The following is a 19,583-nucleotide window of genomic DNA, read 5'->3' on the forward strand; positions in this document are numbered from 1 at the left end:
TTGAGGATTATAGGGAATGCCAGTCTTATGTACAATCTGAAACTGGCAACAGAAACACTGAAAGGCTAGACTAGTATATCTGGACCCATTGTTGGTCTTAATGCAGGAAGGCATCCCCATGATAGCAAAACATTTGAGACAATGAGCTGTTACATGCTTTATGGTTTCTCCAGTTTGTACAGTAGCCATTATGAAACCAGAAAAAGTATTTATTGTCACATGGACGTATTTTATTCACTCAAATTTGGAGATATAAGTTACGTCCATTTGTCAAATTTGATTAGGCTTGATCCCTCGGGGGTTAATCCCATATTGCAAGACTGTTTGGAACTCAAGGCACGGGACATTGTTTAACAATTTGTCTCTTGTAATACGGAGTTGGTATCTTAAACTCTGGCTGCTTTGGTGATACAGGGCATGTGAATGCTGTGTTTCCTCAGTTTGTGATATTCCAATGAGTCTAGTAGCCCGGTCAACAGGATCATTGCCCTTGGTTAAATGCCCTGCGAGTCCTGAATGAGCCCTTATATGGCCAACGAAGCAAGGATGCCTTTGACAATGCAGGCATCTCTGAATCTGGTTGAATAACTCCTGCACTGCAGAATTGGCAGTATTAAAATAGGCCACTGTTTCTAAGATTGGCAAAGCTTTAGGAATATAATGAGTATCTGTGTATAAATTAAAAGGTGTTTGGTTCAGCTTATGAAAAATGGCAGCTACTGCATGAAGTTCTACGATCTGAGCAGAAGCTGGGGTAGTCTGAAAAGGATAAATCTGACCTTCCATCACAAAAGCAGCTCCATTTGAAGAGCCATCTGTAAACACCGTCTGGCTTTCTCAACAGGTTCGTTTCTAAAGACCCTTGGAAACAGTAAATTCACAAATTGTAAAATTTTGTTTGAAGGATAATGATTCTCAATGGTTCCAGTATAATTAGCAAAAGCAATAGCCCAGGCATCACTATTTTGGAATAACCAGTCTACTTGTAGTTTAGTAAAAGATACTCCAATCAACTGAAGTTCCTTGCCAAAATACTCTTTAGAATCTATCCTAGCCATCTGCACAAGATGGGCAACCGCATCACAATAAGGAGTTAAGACTCTTGCTGGCGACACTGGCAAATGCAGTGACATCAGGGGACCATCCTGCCACAACACAGCAGCAGGTGTATGCTTAGTAGCAGAGATCTATGCCTCCCGTCCTCTAGAGTAATCTACATACTGAATTGGTCACTCTACAATAGCCAATTCTACCTTTTCCAAGGCACCTCTAGCCTCCTCTGTAAGGGTTCTCTCCAACCTGGGGCATGGATCTCCCTTAAGGATGTCAAATAAAGGTTTAAGATCCCCTGTAGGGAAGTCTCAAGCAATGTATGTCCCCCAATAATCTTTGAAAATCATTTCAAGTATGTAGCTGATCTTTTCTAATTCCAATCTTCTGTGGCAGAATAGCTTCTGGATATAAATTATAACCTAAATAAGAATAAGGTAGTTCGCCTTGAACCTTATTCGAGGCTATAACAAGCCCTTGCTCTTTTGTTTTTCGAGGCAGGGTTTCTCTGTGTAGTTTTGGTGCCTGTCCTGGATCTCACTCTGTAGACCAGGCTGGCCTCGAACTCACAGAGATCCGCCTGGCTCTGCCTCCCGAGTGCTGGGATTAAAGGCGTGTGCCACTGCAGCCTGGCTAAGCCCTTGCTCTTTTAAGGCCTCTTGTAAATTTGCTTAGGCTGCTAAGAGGTGTCCTTCATTCCTATGGGCTAAAAGAATATCATCCATGTAACGGATAATATACACTTGGGAAAAGGCCTCTCTGGTCTTGCTAACTGCCTGTGCCAAGAAGATAGTCTCCCCCTTGACAGACAGGCTCTAGCTGTTTCCAGTCTCCTGAGAGGGAGGCCTCTGTAGCCATGGACTTCAGCATAGCTTATGTAAATAGAGCTGTGGGCCCATATTGAGCGCATGCAGTTTTTTCTTCCTTCCGTTGTTTAAATGGATTTAGAGCATGGCTTCTGACCAGATTCCCTTGAGCATTCCTTTGCTCTATTACAGGGAACATCTGAAAACCCTGAACATCTTCGCCTCGGTTCGCAGCCTCCCTTACTACGGTCTGTCAAGGAGAAACTTGTGCTATGGACAGTGTACGCCATTGTCCTGGTGGCCTACGTATCACCACAATCACTGGAGGTTTTTCTACTCTGACTGGCGGGTGTAATCCTGCTATTACAGTAGGCGAAGTAGGCGAAGGACTCTGAAATGAAGGAAAAAGTCTCTCTGGTTCTGTCACTCGCAACTTCTTCATTTCTTGTGACGAAGACTCTACCATCTCTTTAATCTTTTGTATTTCCTCAGTTCCTTTGGATTTTCCTTAACCTTCTCCACAGCCATAGACATTAAAGGTGCAAAATCTTCATTATGAGACTTAGCAGCCTCTTCCTCTAACTCCTCCTCTGCTCCAGGATCTAAAGGCTGCAATTCTAACACCAGATCTGTAACGGGTTCTGTATACATAGGCTCTTGAAGCTGGGTGAAAGGTCTAGTTTCACTTTCTCCGATTTCTTTCTCTGCCACTACAGGCTTTTCCTGCATCGTATCTCATTCATAACCTGTCTCTAATGAGTGCTCATAAACTGAATGTACCTACCGGAACCTTCCCCGGTCCATACATATCATAAAAATCCTAGCCAGGCGGTGGTGGCGCACGCCTTTAATCCCAGCACTCGGGAGGCAGAGCCAGGCGGATCCCTGTGAGTTTGAGGCCAGCCTGGGCTACCAAGTGAGTTCCAGGAAAGGCGCAAAGTTACACAGAGAAACCCTGTCTCGAAAAACAAAGCAAAACAAACAAACAAAAAAAGCCTGCAGCTTATTCCCTATCCTTTTATAAATCAGCTCACAGTCCCTTCTGCCGGGAACCAGGGCCATGCATCCTCTATGAATTTCAGAAACTGGAGCAATTTCGGTTGCCCTACCATAGCATCTCCAGCGGGGAACGTATCTTGACGCATATGAGCAAAAAGCAGACGGCTATCACCTTAGCCCATTCCTCTCCCAAACGTTATTCACCGCCCACTTACCTTTTAATTTTGCAAGCTAAAATTCCTGGTGGTGTCCTTCTTTACAGCCCCCAAGTCTCATGTCTCTGTTCGGACACCACCTGCCGGTACCTGCTGGCACAGCCGAAACAGCACCTGAGCCCCAGAGACATGAAAGGAAAGACAGAGACATTAAGATAGATTCGGGCCCCAGAGACATGAAAGGAAAGACAGAGACATTCAGATAGATTCCGGAGGACTGTCAGTGAATACTGCAGCCCTGAGTTTATTTCTCAGCCTGCTTATATACAGCTTTAAGGCAGAGCAAATAATACAAAAGTTGCACTCAGAACAATGCTGACAATCACACAGTATAGGCAGATGCTGTCTTAAGAAGACCACATCCCTGTCCTGTCCTTGAGTCAAGAAACAGACAGTCTCGTTTTTGCCTACAATGTACCTCCTGATGGCGTCAGCAGCCTAGAATCGCATACTTGGCAGAATCATATGTTCTCTCCCGGGCTTAATGTTACAATCTCATGTTTCCCGACAGTCGAGAAATATAAAAACTTAAGTCGTTTATCTAAAAAGATGTTTTTAGGTCTAAAAAGATATTTTTAGGATGGTAGTACATGTTATGATAGAAGATGGTTTGGGCATAAAACTTTGGACTCACTAAGATAGGATAGATAATACAGTACTTTCTCTGAATTTGCCAAATACATGTGGACTAAACATTGTGAATGTAATTCTTACTTGATAGTTGTTCTTATTGTAAATAGTTTTACTATGTGTGGTGGTATTCTAATTGTACTGAAATGTGATTTTGATTGTATGTTAATAAATAAAGTTGCCCGGGGGTCAGAGCTATTAGAGCCATAGCAAGAGTGTGGCAGTGGTGGCACACGCCTTTAATCCCATAGATCTCTGTGTGTTCAGGGATACAGCCAACATTGGAGACATATGCCTTTAAGACCTAGGGGGCTGTACATTCAGACAGTGACGAGGCAGTCACGTGTTTGGGTTTACAACCAAGGCAGAACAAAATACTATAAATAGACGAACAGACAGGAAATAGGTCTCTTTCGGGAAGCTGGGACACCGCAGGCGGAAGGGTGAGATTTTAGCTCTGAGCTCTGACCTCTCAGCTTTCTCTTTTACATTGTTTCTGTGTTTCTTATTTAATAAGACGGTTGGTTACATCTACAACTATGTTGGAGTTAAAATCTTTCTTTTTTATTTAGACAAAAAGAGGGAAATGTTGTGGGATATTTGTACACCGTGTGAAGATGTATTGCTGTGATTGGTGTAATAAAAAGCTAAACGGCCAATAGCTAGGCAGGAGATATGGGTGGGATTTCCAGGAAGAAAAAGGAAGAGGAGGAGGAAGATGTGGGAGATGCCAGGAGATATGGACAGGAAGCAGGAGGTGCAAAATGGAAGAGAGGTAAGAGCTAGTTAGGAACAAGCCTAAGCTATAGGCCAAGCTTTTGCATAATTAATAAGAAGTCTCTGTGTCATTATTTGGGAGATGACTGGTAGGACAGAAAAAGACTTGTTACACTTCCTTATCAAGGAAACTTTTCTTTAGAACAGATAAAGGCCACTACATAAATCACAACCAATGGATACATCTATAAAATACCACCACATCTAAGGCTCAAGCAACATTGTGAGAAAAATTGTAAAGACAGAAAATTGGAGTGTTTGCTGTGAAATTGTCTCCTAGTAATTCCAGAAGCCACGTTCATAAAATCTCACTTTCATGACTGCCTAAACACGAGCTGAACAAGGATGCTACAGTGGATGTGGGAAAGCCTACGAGGCCACAACCCTACACAAAGAACTATAGGCAAAGGAATGTCGAGAGTGGGAGAAAAAGTCTTCTCTAGGAAAGAGCACATCCACTGATTATTCATTACCAAATAGTCAGCCCTGAAAGCATACATATGAGTAAAATTATACAGACTGAGCAGATTATATTTAGGAATATATATGTATGTGATAACAATGAAAAAAGACGTCAGAAATTTTTTTTGGGGGGGGCAGGGGTTTGAGACAGGGTTTCTCTGTGTAGTTTTGTGCCTTTCCTGGATCTTGCTCTGTAGACCAGGCTGGCCTTGAACTCACAAAATCCATCTGCCTCTGCCTCCTGAGTGCTGGGATTTTAAAGAGAGAAAGTATGGGTGTGTGGAAGAGTTTGGGGGGAAAAAAGGAAGGGAGAATTGGTGTAATTATGTTGTAATCTCAATTTTTTTTCTAGGACTGGAAAGGAGGTTATCATAGGAAAACCAGCGGGTAGTATTAGGACAACAACAACAAAAAAGATAAAACTCAACATGAGAGAAAAGTACACTGAAGGCGAAACAATAGAGATTAAGAGAAGAGAGATTGGCTCCCGCTAACCATAGAGTTCAAAGATAAAATTGGAAAGAAAGAATCAGCATTTGGGTCGAGACGGGGAGGCCTGCAGCTCTAGGCCAGCAAATGTTCTTTGGTATAGTCTAGAAGGATGTGGGACACCAAACAGGACAAGGCTAGTTCTCTACGTTGACATTATTAAGAGAGGCACAGAGGTAAGAGAAAGAGAAATGAGCAGCAATCTAGTCCGTACGTGGTGTCTTCTTGCCCTATGAGACCTGAAGTGTCTTCACGCAAACACTCACTGGGTGCAGGTGTGGTTGTCAGGCATCCGGCAGCACGAGCCTGCGTCTGTGACATGCGTGCACCGCTGTCTCTGCAGACAGATGTCTATCTCCTAGAATTCGGTGTGTCTCTGACTCGGTGTTTTAACCTGCACTTGAGGGCTTAGCAGGGCCTGTCTCAGCATCATCCTGGGAGTCTTGCTCTGGAGCTGAGCGAGGTGTGAAGTCAGGTTTCTTTGCCTCTAGAGCCACCTAGAGGCTGCCTCAACAGAGCTTCCCTCCTTTCTCTGCCTTCCTCCCTTTTTCTGTTTCTTTAAAGGTCTGGTAGAATTCTGCTGTGAAATCTGAGGGCCCTGGGTTGCTGTTGTTGTTGTTGTTGTATTCTGTTTCAATTTCTGAATTTGATATGGGTCTGTTTAGGTCATTGATCTCTTCTGAGTATAACTTTGGTGGTTTGGATCAATGTAGAAATCCAGTCGTTTCTTTCAGATCTATAATGGAGTAAATTTTTAAAGTATTCCATTATAATCTGATATTTTTATGCCTTTTGTAATGTTTCTATGTTCAGTTTCTAAAAAATATTTCTCTTAGTATTTGAGATTATAAAGTAGTTACATCATTTCCCCTTTGCCTTTCATCCTTCCAACTCCTTCCATATATGCTTCCTTTCTTTCTTTCAAATCCATAGACTCTTTTAAAATTAATTTTTGTTGCATAAAAATATGTAGATGTACATATAATCCTAAATACATAAATACAACCTGCTCAGTCTGTATAATGTATGTGTATGTATATTTTCAGGGCTGAAGTGTAGCCGAATTTCTAAATGGTCTTATTAAATAAAAAACACAGAGCAAGCAATTTGGGTTAAAGCCTTAGAGAGATCAGGGAAATAAGGAAAGTCACAAGCTAACCTCATCTCACCAACTCCACAGCTTCCAAAGAGCACGACTTCCTGTCTACCCAGGCATTATATGCTTTGCTTTTCTGCCCTCTCATTGGCTCTCTTAGCCTAGCTACCTCACTTCCTCTTTCTACACAGCTCTGTTACTATCTGTCTGTCTGTACAGACCTCCAGGTCTCTATGATTGGTACTATGATTAAAGGTGTGTGTCACCATGCTTGGCTCTGTTCCCTAGTGTGGCCTTGAACACTCGGAGATCCTGCCTGCTAAGGGATTAAGGGCGGGTGCTGCCTGAATTCTTTGTTTACTTAAAATGGCTGGCCTTTCCCCCCTGATCTCCAGGCAAGCTTTATTTATTAACGCACAAATAAAATATCACCACACTGAAGCTCTGGTACAGGTGTACATTTCCCCGGGGAAGACTATTGTTCCTTCTCCCAGCATTCCTCAGTCTTTCATTCTGTTAATTGAGGTCATCTTCTTTCTTTTTTGGTTCATTGAGCCAAGTGTTTGTCAACCTTGTTTATCTTCTCAATCTGGACACTAAAAAATTTTATTCAAACAAGAATCTAAATTCTGTTTATGTTCTTAGTCATTCTTTGTCAGTAATTATAGTGTCAATTTTTATCTTTTTTGGGACTATAATTTTCCCTTGTTTGATTGTTTAATCCATTTTCCAATAGATACTTCAAAGTTTTTTTTTCCCTATGATGTCCTCACTAAGTGAATCATATAAAAATTAAGTGAGAACGCTTTTCAATAAAATTTTTGTTGACATTTTTTAGACATTGTTTCCCTATATAGTCCCAGCTTGCATGGAGCTTGCTGTCACTCAGTAGACCAGGTTGGTCAGGAATTAGTGATGATATTCCTACTTTTGCCTCCTGAGTGCTGGTATTGCCACCACATCAAGCTCAACATAGATTTTTATGGAGAATTTCTCAAGATACTGATATAAGACACATTTGCTTACATGTGAGAAAAGTGCATACTTCTAAAACCTGCATTTGAGAAATGTTCTTCAATATGTTTACTGAGAAGTAACATCCAAACTTGAAGTTTAATGTTTTGACACAATTCATCTCCAATTATACCCCTTTTATTGATTATAAGAGGTACACATTAAAGAGTTACTTACATATTTAGGACAAAGTATATTCAGTAGAGAAAGAGAAGAATATTTTGCTTAATGTTTAAAGTGCAATAAGTTATCATCTATTCATAAGTTATAACATTAATAAGATAAAGCAATTATCTAATGAATACTGGCTTTAAAATTGTAAACACAGTCTTTAAAAAATATTAAAAATCTTTACACAATCTTAAAAAACTATGCCTTAAAGTAGTCTATTTACAACTATGTTTATTACTACTGATTAGTATTTCAAATACTTTTGGAGATATAATAAACTATTACAGACAGCTTTCAGCCCTCAGACTATCATAACAGGCTACCTATAACTGAGCCCCAAAAGTGAGGCTTTACTTCTCTCCCTGCCTGCAGCTCATCTTCTTTTTGTCTCTTCAGAGTCTGGGATTTGGTGTCCCCTAATGAGTTATTTTCTAAAATATACTGTTTTTTCTCTGATTCTTAGCAGACGTGGCTATCTGTGGACCCAGTTAGCCTACTAAAGAATGAAGTTTCTCTGTCTCTAACAGAAACCAAAGTGCAACATTCTTCCCCTGAAGTCCACGGGGAGAGGTGTATTGTACCCATGTGTATGTATGCTGTACATGCACAGACAATAAAGAATGTGTACAATAAAGCACAAGTTGAAAAGTGAGAGAATTTATCATTAGTAATAACTGGTTGGAATCAGTATATATTGTGTCTCAGGTTTGTTTTCTATTAGTAGATTTTTGTTGTTGTTATTTGGAGGAAAATAACGGTTGGAGTATGAAGACCCTTTATACATTCTTGGTTGTTAGAGAAGCAAAGAAATATTTTCCTTAAAAAGAAGTTGAAAGATGACAGTATTGTTATGGTAGGGTGCACAAAAGTATGAGACAATTACTAATTTATTTTGTTGATATTATTAATAAAATAACATATATCACCACACATCATCATCAATCTTTAGGCTTTGTTTCCATGTAAAACTTCATGATTTGATAGCCACTTTACTTTACATTTTTCTCCACTTTTTTATCCATTTTTTTCTGCTTTCTATTTTGCTCATCTATTTTACATCTCATTTCCCAAAAAAAAAACTTTCAATACTAAGAATTATATAAATATTTCTAAGGATTTTAATCATCAGCCCTTCCTTTTGAAACCAAAAAAGACTGGCTTTAGCCAAATAATTCAAAAGAAAGGAATCCATCAAGATTTGTAGATAGCAAAAGTCAAATTTTTTAAGTATTTTCTTCTTAAAAGATTAGTGGATGTGCGGTTGACAGTTTACAAAATGTGCGATAACAACTCATTTGATCTTGCTGGTAATTCATGAAATAGTTAATTCTTTTTTTCCCCCAAGACAGGGTGCTTTTATGTATCTCTGGCTGTGTTGGCACTTACTATGTAGACCAGGCTGTCCTTGAACTCACAGAGATCCATCTGTGACCTGCCTTCCAAGTCCTGGGACTAAAGGCATGCACCATTACATCCAGTTATGAAATAGATAATTCTTGAATAGAAATTTAAGCCTTGGTAAACAGCAAGCTAAATTCTTTTTACTTATTTTCCAAAATGACATTAAAAATTTATATATTTTTGTTGTTTTGAGTCATCCTCATTGTTGTTGTTGTTACTATTGCTGTAGCTTGACAAAACTGATCAGTAAACATTTATTTATTGCCAGTTCCTTAGGTTTCTACAACAGATCTCTAGATAGATACAAAGCAACTTAGTTATGTGGCTGTCTGTCTTCATGCTCACACAAACTGCGGACAAATTAGGCTTAGAGTTTACTGTGAGTGAAGAAATCATAGCAGTATGATGGAAAGATATACATAGATAGAACAGAATGCTAAAAAGACAATGTTAGAACTGAAGCCACAAATGCAGAAGATGGGTCTAAAAGTTAGGTTTGCTCTGTTCCCCTGTGATACAATGAGACAAGAAGCCTCCTCATCGCTCCTTTCATGTCCTTGTTCCTCAAAGTATAGATAAAAGGGTTAAGCATAGGAGTCACCAAACTGTAGAACAGAGACAGAAGTTTGTTCTTGTCCTGGGAATTAGAAGATGAGGGTTGTACATACATGCTGATTACTGGTCCATAGAAAAGAGACACAACAACAACATGAGAACCACATGTATTAAAGGCTTTCTTCTTGCCCTCTGAGGAACGAATCCTAAGCACAGTAGCTACAATGAACCCATAGGAAACAAGGATAAGTGACAAGGGAACCAGGGAGTAGAAGGTCCCTACAATGGAGAGCATAGCTACGTTGAAGGCAGTGTTAGCACAGGACATCTTGATCATCACTGGGACCTCACAGAGAAAGTTGTCTACCTTGTTGTTTCCACAAAGTGGCAGCTTGACAGTGAGGGTTGATTGAAGCAATGAGTTAGCCAAACCACTCAGCCATGCCATGGACACCAGGAGGATACACAGTTGCTGGTGCATGATGGATGGGTACCGTAGGGGCTTGCATATGGCAATGTAACGATCCAAAGACATCACAGCCAGGAGGATGCACTCGGTAGCCCCCAGGAAGTGAAAAATATAAAACTGTGTCACACAGCCCCCATAGCTGATAGATTTATCTGGGCCCCAAAGATTCAGAAGCAGCTGAGGGATGGTGGTTGTAGTGAAACACAGGTCCAAGAAGGAGAGGTTAGAAAGGAAGAAGTACATTGGGCTGTCCAGATGGGGGTCTATCCTGGATAGGACAATAATTGAGATATTTCCCAGCATTGTGCAGACATAAGCAACAAGCACCATTATGAAGAGGGGCATTTCCAGCCATGGATGGTTGGAGAAACCCAAAAGAATGAAGATCTTTGGAGCACTTTCATTGCCTAGATTCATTACTTTTGTTGACTGGTGAATTCAAGTGAAGGTGAAGACTTGTATTTTAGTATCGAATTTCTATGACAGTTAAGATATGGAGTTAAATAAAATAACATGAGTTATTAAGAGACTTTTCTTGGAATGTCACTTCACTGAACTGATTTAATATTTGAAAGCATGAAACAAATATTGCCTTTTGTTACCACCAAGAGAAAGATTAATGATTCTATACATTTAAGCAAGAATTACAATACAGCATATTTTAATAGAATAATATACAAGTAAAGAAAAAGTTGGATTGGTCTTATGTGAGCTAGAAGAATAAAAATAATAAATGGATGATCTAAAGAATGCCTAGGAACCACCCATGTTGACTTACCTCATGCTAAATTTCTAACATCTGTGATCTACTGACTTTCACCATGTTCTAGCTAGATTAAAGGTTGGTTTATATGTGTTCAAAGTTACATAAAAACATCAAATATTGCTCTACTCTCCAAACTTTTAACTGACTTACCAAATTAAACTTAGGCTATAAAGTCAAGCATTTCACTAAGAGGAAATGATCTCTTGAAATAAATTCAGAACTTGAAAAATAAGATAAAATAATTCATTGCAAATCCTAGAGATAAAATGTTATTAAAGCAACATGACTTATCAGCATACTATGAGTACATTAGTGACTTTCACATTGTGAGTTGTAATCTGCAATACATTTAGACAGTTGTGCATCATTTTTGTCTATTTGCTTAGTCGTAAGTCCATTATACATAAGAACACCTTTTCTCCCTCCAGCCCTCTCCATCCTGCCATTCTTTCAGTCATATATTTTGAGACATAGTCTTACTCTGTAGGCTAGGCTTTTTTGAAACTCACCATATCACTTTGGCAGCCTCAAATATGTGATGAGATTCCTATCTCAGCTTCACCAATGTTGTGGTTGCAGGCATGGACCACAACATTCATCTGCTTTTTAATGTGCAATATTTAATGCAATACCTCTTCTAGTTGCATCCAAATACTAACAGTTCTCTTCCTCCCATAATGATTGCATTTTCTTGCCTTCTATTTTTTTTTTTAATTTCTTAGATCATCTCACTTGAATCTGATATTAAGGCATTCAACATTTTAATATTTGTGTACATTTATTTTAATTAGTGGAAATACTAAGGCAAGGAGCACCCCTGGACTACCTTAAAAATGCATTTCAATGTTGTAAATTATAAAGGTTCTTGTTAGTATCAAAATGTAATTTATGCATACATTCTTTAATATGCAGGTTTGCACAAAGAATTCATAGCATGCAGAGTTATGCAAAACTTACATCAAATCAGATGAATAATCTCCACCTGTATGAAACACCTACCTTGAATTAATGTTGACTTTTTGTGGTGTTACCCCACTTTCTTGTAAAAGTGAATATTGGTCTTTTTATCAGAATCAGTGTTAATAGTAGATAAGCATTGACTACTCACTCTGTCTAGAGTGGCTTTATATACCATAAATCCTTAATATTTGATATGAAAATTCAGAAGTATTTTAAAGTAAGGAAATATATTTTACTCTGAAAAAAAATAATAACTAAGGAAGGACCTGGTGATTTGGCTTCAGGATAGACACTTTGCCCTTCTGCACCAGGCCTTGGGTTTGAGTCCTGGCACCACAGAAAACAAACAAAGCAAAGGAGGGGCTCTTGTGCCTTATAAAGCCCTGAGACTTTGCTCTCCATGTAGATAATGAATCTCAGTGGAAATTTCTTGGCAAAAGACACCATAGAAATTCCCCTTGTGGGTACCTTTCCATGATTTTCTTGTGAAAATAAAATGAAATAATAAATTTTAGCATGTGTTGTGAAGAATGAATGGGACGAAAATGGCTTTAAAAAACAAGCAAACATTTCTTTAAAAATCTCAGAAAATTGTCATGGCTTATAAGAAAAACTTAAGAATTATTATGATGTCAAGATCCAGCTTTCTTTTATTTATATTTTTCTCAAGGTTTTATTCTTGAAATTCTTGCAGTGCTAATCATATAATAATCTTAGTTCTTTGTAGCAATGGACAAGGCCAATCCATTCCAATATGATTTTTTAATAAACTAAAAGCTGTTGTCTTTAAATATTTCTTTCATAATATCCTAGTATGTTATAGACTTTTTATTTTATCTTATTTTGATGATCTTAAAATTATTAATTAAAAAACACTCTGGTATGCAATGGATAGTACATTAAACTCCTAAAAGTTAAAAACATTGTCTCATTTATGTATATTAATGTTCCAATCATCTACTAAATTAGTCAATATTAACTATCAGTATGTATCAACTGTTCTTTTTAATACTTCAAATAAACACTGAATATCAATGTCCCCATATATTCTGTGATTAAATATATTCTAATACAGGAAATAGTTGTGTTTATTATCACTGTATTGAAAGATTGAGTTCTAGAGTGATATAGGTATAATTTAAATAATTTTAAATAATTTACAATGATTACAAATTTTTTTAATTGGGTCATCACTTTATATAACACTTTCTGGCCTTGAATTCTTGAACCTCCTGCTTCTACCTTCCAGTTTCTGGAATTACTTGGTGAGTCACTCTGGATGGACTATCATTTGGTTTGTAACATGGATCCCAGATGTTTAAAAGTGTAAATCCTATAGACTTTGAACAATAGATTTCTGTATGTGAGTTTGTGTGTGTAGGTTTGTGTGTGGGGGGGGGGGTTCCTGTGTAGTGTATACCTGTGCAAACATGCACATACCAATTGAATATTCAATAGCAGACCCTGAAGAGATACTTATAAGTAACATTATACAGATTAAGCAGGTTGCATTTTATATATTAAGGAATATACATGTATATACATATATGTACACATATATGTATAGGTAACAAAAATTAAATTCATGAAAAAGAGGTCATGAATTTAGAAGACAGCAAGGAGTATATGGGAGCTCTTGGAGGGAAAAAAGGGAAAGGGGAAATGATGTAGTTATATTATAATCTCAAAAAAAAAGAAAAAATAATAAACAACAATACATGTTTTTAAAGTTTGTTCTTTGGAAGATTAATAAGACACATGGGGTTAGAATGCATCATCTGCCACCTGGTGGCTAAGGGGTAGATCCACATGGCCTCCCCAAAGCTATTACTCCTTGCTATGCCCTTAATATTTTTGTGTGGTAACCAGCCAATACTCAATGAATAGTTTGCAGAATTAGTGTAGAACATGGAATCAAGCTTCCAGTTTCATTGGGACCAGAGAGTACCACAGGACTAGCTCTTCATCCCAAGTGGCCCCAGAGATCAGTGCAGGGCCACAGCTTCGGAAGGCCCTAGATCCACTGAGAAACTGAGGCTATGGCTTCAGTATCTCACAGGTCAGGACTGGCCTGGGATTTTGACTTTTAAGGTTTCAGGAGTCGTTTCAGGACCAGAAATCTGTATTCTTGTAGTCTCAGAGATTGTTTGGGGCCTACTGGAAACCACAGCTTCCAGTGAGTACACAGATGCCAATGGGTCTGATACTTGTTTTATCTCTAGTGTGCTCACAAAAGCGAAGGGATGATGAGGGTTTTTACCTCCAAAACTCCATTGACAACCAACACCAAGCATCACCAATCCCCATAGCTAAGCTTCATGGAGAGATCCCTGGTGAAGAGTCACAAAAAACAAAACATCCAATAGACTAGGAAGAAGAGAAGGTCAAAACTGAAAGATAAATACACTCCAACATATGTGTAAAATTTAACAAACTCAAGAACTATGACACAACTATATCCATTACACATCCCCATGACCAGCTCTCCTATAATGGAATGCAAAACTACAGAGATATCTGAAATGTCTATGAAAAACATCGGTCTTCCTTTTGAAAAGAATTGATGATCATATAGAAGATTCAAACAAACAAATGAATTAAGAAAATCTATTCAAGACCTCTACATGACGGTCAAAGTGAGTATAATAGTGAATAACTTAGAAACAAAAGTCCAAAATATGGCCCCATCCACACCCTCTCCCCAACCCACCAGATGGAGTCCCACATCCAGTGCCTTAGTCTAGTCTGGCCACCCCCTCCTGCGTCAAAGCTGACCTCTAGACTTCTGGCAGGAACCTCCTACCTGCCACCATGCACAGTCCCATTTGCACTGCTTTCAACCTCTCTACACAGGAAGATTTCCATCTCCCTTTCCAAGATCTAGTCTGATGAGTCTCCCTGACCTCCCCATCCTTGCCTTCTCCCCACCCATCTGCTCTAGCTTGGGTTCTATGTACAGCCTAGTCTGCCCTCTACTGCCTGTATCACAAATGATCTCTAGACTTCAGCAAGGACTCTCCCTACTCATCCCCAAGCCCACAGTCCCTTCCCAAGCAATATCCAACCTGTCTTCTAAGCTAGATCCACACCTATACTTCAGGCTTGGACCAGTAAACGTATCTCATAGACAAGCCCAGTCCCCACTGTCTGAGTTCATTCCACTGAAGCTATTTGGAGTCTCTAGGCCCAACCTGTTCACACATACTGTCGTCTGCCCATAAATGTGTCCATAACAGACTTAGAACTAACAAAAGAATGCATATGCCCAGATATCATTGCAAAAATACCAACACTATAAAAGATCAAGCCAGTATTTCCTCTCTGAATCCTGCCAGTCCTGTAGCTCTGTTTGCCAATGATAATTGCCTAAACTCCAGAACACAAAACTTAAAAAGAGCAATCAAACTTCATCAAAGAATTCAAGGTATTTAAAGAACATACAGAGAGAGGGAGAGAGAGAGAGAGAGAGAGAGAGAGAGAGAGAGAGAGAGAGAGAGAGAGAGAGCTCAATGAAATTAAGGAGAAAGAACTTAAGAAGGATAAACATTTGAGTGATAATGAAGAAAACACAGCATAAAGTTGATGGAAATGATGGAGACAATTGAGGACTTAAAAATGGAACCATTGAAGAGACAGAAGCATTGATGAGGACTCAAGCTGAAATGAAGATGGAATTAGAAAACCCAATATCTCAACTTAAAAACCAAAAGAAAGCCTTACCAGTGTAATCAATCAGGTGATGGTAGAAAATCAGGACTCAAAGACAAAGTAAAAGAGTTAGATCAAATAAGCAAGGACTATGAAAAAAGATTAAACATAGGAAAGGAACATAATGTGGGATATCATGAGGAAAAAAACCCTTCAAACTATAGGCACAGATGAGAAAAAAGAATCTTGAATGGCACACCTATACAGATACAAGAATCAAGCGAAACACCAATTAGGCAAAAACAGAAAAGAAACCCCCAATGGCAAATCATAGTTAAAACACTAAATACACACAAACAAAGAAAGTGTATTGAAAGCTGCAAGAGAAAGACTGCGAGTCACATTTAATGGAAAATCCATCAGAATAGCAACTGACTTCTCAATGGAAAGTTTGAAAGCCAGAAGAGCCTGGAGCAATTTACTCAAGTCCAAAAGACTATGATGTCCAGCCTAGACCAATATACCTAGCAAAACTATCTGCCATAATTGAAGAGAAAAAAAAAAACTTTTCCATGGCATCCATATTTGGTTAGAGCCTCTGGCTCGCCTCTGGGAGGTCCAGAAAAGTCCATTCCTGTCTCTTTCTTTCCAAATCCTGCCTGCTCAGAGAGTCTCTGAACAAAGGAAAGGCACCAAAAGCCCAGTTCTGCATTCTTGGCGGCTACTGCAGCTTTCTTCCCTTAAGTTGACAGCCACCCAAGGCCCTGCCTGAGTGCTCAGCTTTTGACCATGCTTGGGCACAAACCCAGCTTGTGGCATCATCTCTCACCTACATCTCTCACAGTCTATAAAGCTTTTCAGCCCTGGCTTGGTGCTCAACTTCTCTGAAACTGGAGAACCCACCTGAGCGTTGCTTTGATCTCAATAAACCTGATGTTATACTTTTCCAATGCAGCTTGATCTAACTTACTATATTGGTGGAGAAACTTATTGGGGGGGGCAGAAAATGTTTTAATATACAGCCTATATAATTTCTGTACAACAAACTAGGTGATGGTGGCACATGCCTGTAATCCCAGCACTTGGGAGGCAGAGGCAGGTGGATCTCTGTGAGTTCGAAGCCAGCCTGGTCTACAAAGTGAGTTCCAGAACAGTCAGGGATACACAGAAAAACCTGTATCAACCGCCACCCCCCAAAAGAAAAAAAAAAGAAAAAGGAAACAAAATGCATCTATCTGTTGTCTATAAGAAACACATCTTGGGTGGGATGTGGTGGCAATAACCTTTCATCCCAACACTAGGGAGACAGAGGCAGTGAGTGTGAGGCCAGCCTGGTCTGGTCTACATAGCAAGCTTTAGGATTCCAGGACTCAGAGAGAGAGAGGTGGAGGGAGGGAGGGAGGGAGGGAGGGAGAGAGAGAGAGAGAGAGAGAGAGAGAGAGAGAGACAGAGAGACAGAGAGAGACAGAGAGAGACAGAGAGAGAGAAAGAGAGAGAGACCCTGTCAAAAAGAAAGGAAGGAAGGAAGGTAAGAAAGAAAGAAGAAAGACACACGTCTTAGCTTTAAAGATGGCGGCCAGTCTTAGAGTAAAAAGTTGGACAAAGGCTCCAATCAAACGGAATCAGGAAGCATGAAGGTGTCAACTATCCTATCATCTGACAAAATAAACTTCAAAATGAAACTAATCAGAAGAGATAAAAAAGGACACTTTATTTTCATCAAGAGAACAGTTTACCAAGAAGACATTACTATCCTAAATGTATACGCACCAAACTCTTGGATAACCAGTTTCATTTTGGGAAAAAAAAAACTCTTATTGTATTTAAAGACACAGATTAACATCAATCCACATTAATACTAGGTGATTTTATACCCCACTTTCTCCAACAAGGATGTCATCTAGAAAAAAACAAACAGAGAAATATCAAAATTAATTGACAACGTACATCAGATAGATTTAACAATGTCTACAGAATATTCCACCCAAATACCAAGAAATATACGTTCTACTCAGCAGCACAGGGAAGCTTTTCTAAAATAGAGCACATCCTGGGACACAAAACAAATACCTATAAATTCAAAAACATTGAAATCATTCCATATATATTATCTGATGAGAATACAATAAAACTTAAAAATTTACAACAAATAAATCTCTAATAAGTTCTCAAACTCATGAAAATTAAACAACTCCCTACTAAAAAAAAAGAATGAGACAAAGAAAAGTCAAGAAAGAAATTTTTAAAATCCTGGAACTAAAAATATAAAAATATAAATGCAACACAACCAAACCTCTAGAAAATATTAAAGTCAGTCCTATGAGGGAAATTTATTGTTCTAAGTACCTACATTAAAATTAGAAAGAGCACAAATAAGCAATTAATGAGGCAACTCAAGAATTTGGAAAAAAGAACAAAACAAACCCAAATCCAGTAGATGGTAAGAAATAATAAAAATCAGAGCAGAAATTAATGAACTGACAGTTCTAAGAGGCAAATTCAGCAAACTAAGAGTCTACATTAAAAAGAAAAACTGAAGAGATCTTATATTATTAATTTAACAACACATCTGAAACCTCTAGAAAAACAAGAAGAAATAATACTTAAAATAAGTAGATGGGAAGAAATACTCAAACTTGAGTCTAAAAATCAATGAAACAGAAAAACCATCCAAAGAATCAATGAAACAAAAAAAATGGCTCGCTGATAAAATCAAAAAGATTGGCAAATCTTTAATTAAATTAACCCAACTATGGAGAAAGAATATCCAAATGAATAAAATTAGAGATGAAAAAAGGAAATATTATAGCAAACATCAAGGAAATTCAGAGAATCATAAGAATGCATGTATGTGTGTGTGAGTGTATATATATATATATATATATATATATATATATATATATATATATATATATCAGCAAGCACATGGTACAAATACATACATGCAGGCAGAACAGCCATACATGTAAAATAATAAAATAAATAAACCCTTAAAAGTTTCCTAACCAAAAAACCTCAGTGCCAGGTGAATTCAGCACATAATTCAACCAGACTTTCAAAGAATCAGTGCCTATAATCCTAAAATTATTCCAAAAAATATAATTTAAATGAATATTTTCTAATTCTTTTTACAAAACCACTATTATGTTGATAACAAAATGACACAATGACCCAACAAAACGTATGATGTGCAGGCTAGTGTTATGTCACCTTGCCACTCAAACTAGCATTATCTGAAAGGAGGGAAACTCAATTGAGAAAATACCACCATGAGATACAGATTTTAGCCATTTTTTAGATTAGTGATTGATTCTGGAGGGCCCAGCCCATTGTAGGTGGTACCATCCCAGGGCTGGTGGTCCTGGGTTCTATAAGAAAGCACGCTGAGAAAGCCATGGTGATCAGACCAGTTAGCAGCATCTCTCAATGGCTTCTGCATCAGCTCTTGCCTCCAGGTTCCTGCCCTGTTTGGATTTCTGTCCTGACTTCCTTCAGTGATGAACAGCAATATGGAAATGTAAGCCAAATAAACTCTTGCCTCTCCAACTTGCTTTTTGGTCATGGTGTTTTTGTTGCAGCAATAGAAACCCTAAGGCAAGTTGGTACCAGGAGTGGGGTATGCTGTGACAGACCTGACTGTGTTGTTTGGGGGAGGATTGGGGAAGGACTTTGGAACTTTGGGATAGAAAAGCTATAAAGTATTGAGAGCTCAATAGGTTGTTTTGAAACTCATAGATAAATGGATCATACTAAAAAATTCATCCTGACTGAGATATCCCAGATCCCAAAAGACAACTGCGGTATGTATTCTCTTGATGTGGATGTTAGCTTTTAAGGCTTCAATAGGCATGCTAATATCTGAATAACCACAGAGGTAAGGTATAGAGTAAGGAATTTGAAGGGAGGGAAGGATCTACCAATGAAGGGAAAATAGAATATATAGCTAGACAGAAACAAAGGAGGAGACTGGAACTGAAGGATTAAACTAGAAGGGGAAGAAGAGGAAGGTAAAGCAGGGAATATGGGGAGGGATAGATAACATTTGAAGGTTCATATGGAAACCTACTATGATAGA

General features: G+C 38.5%; 1 protein-coding gene across 1 annotated transcript; it reads right to left on the minus strand.

Annotated features, from left to right (window-relative positions):
- Nucleotides 1-8,449: 8,449 nt before the first annotated feature.
- LOC102914669 (olfactory receptor 2B11-like) lies at nt 8,450-10,602 on the minus strand. Its single transcript, XM_006988895.2, has one exon. It carries the CDS (start codon nt 10,549-10,551, stop codon nt 9,601-9,603), a length of 951 nt encoding a protein of 316 aa, XP_006988957.1. The 5' UTR covers nt 10,552-10,602; the 3' UTR covers nt 8,450-9,600.
- Between the last annotated feature and the right edge of the window lie 8,981 nt (nt 10,603-19,583).

The sequence above is a fragment of the Peromyscus maniculatus genome, chromosome 5 (assembly GCF_049852395.1).
Source record: "Peromyscus maniculatus bairdii isolate BWxNUB_F1_BW_parent chromosome 5, HU_Pman_BW_mat_3.1, whole genome shotgun sequence".
Classification (NCBI taxonomy): Eukaryota; Metazoa; Chordata; class Mammalia; order Rodentia; family Cricetidae; genus Peromyscus; species Peromyscus maniculatus.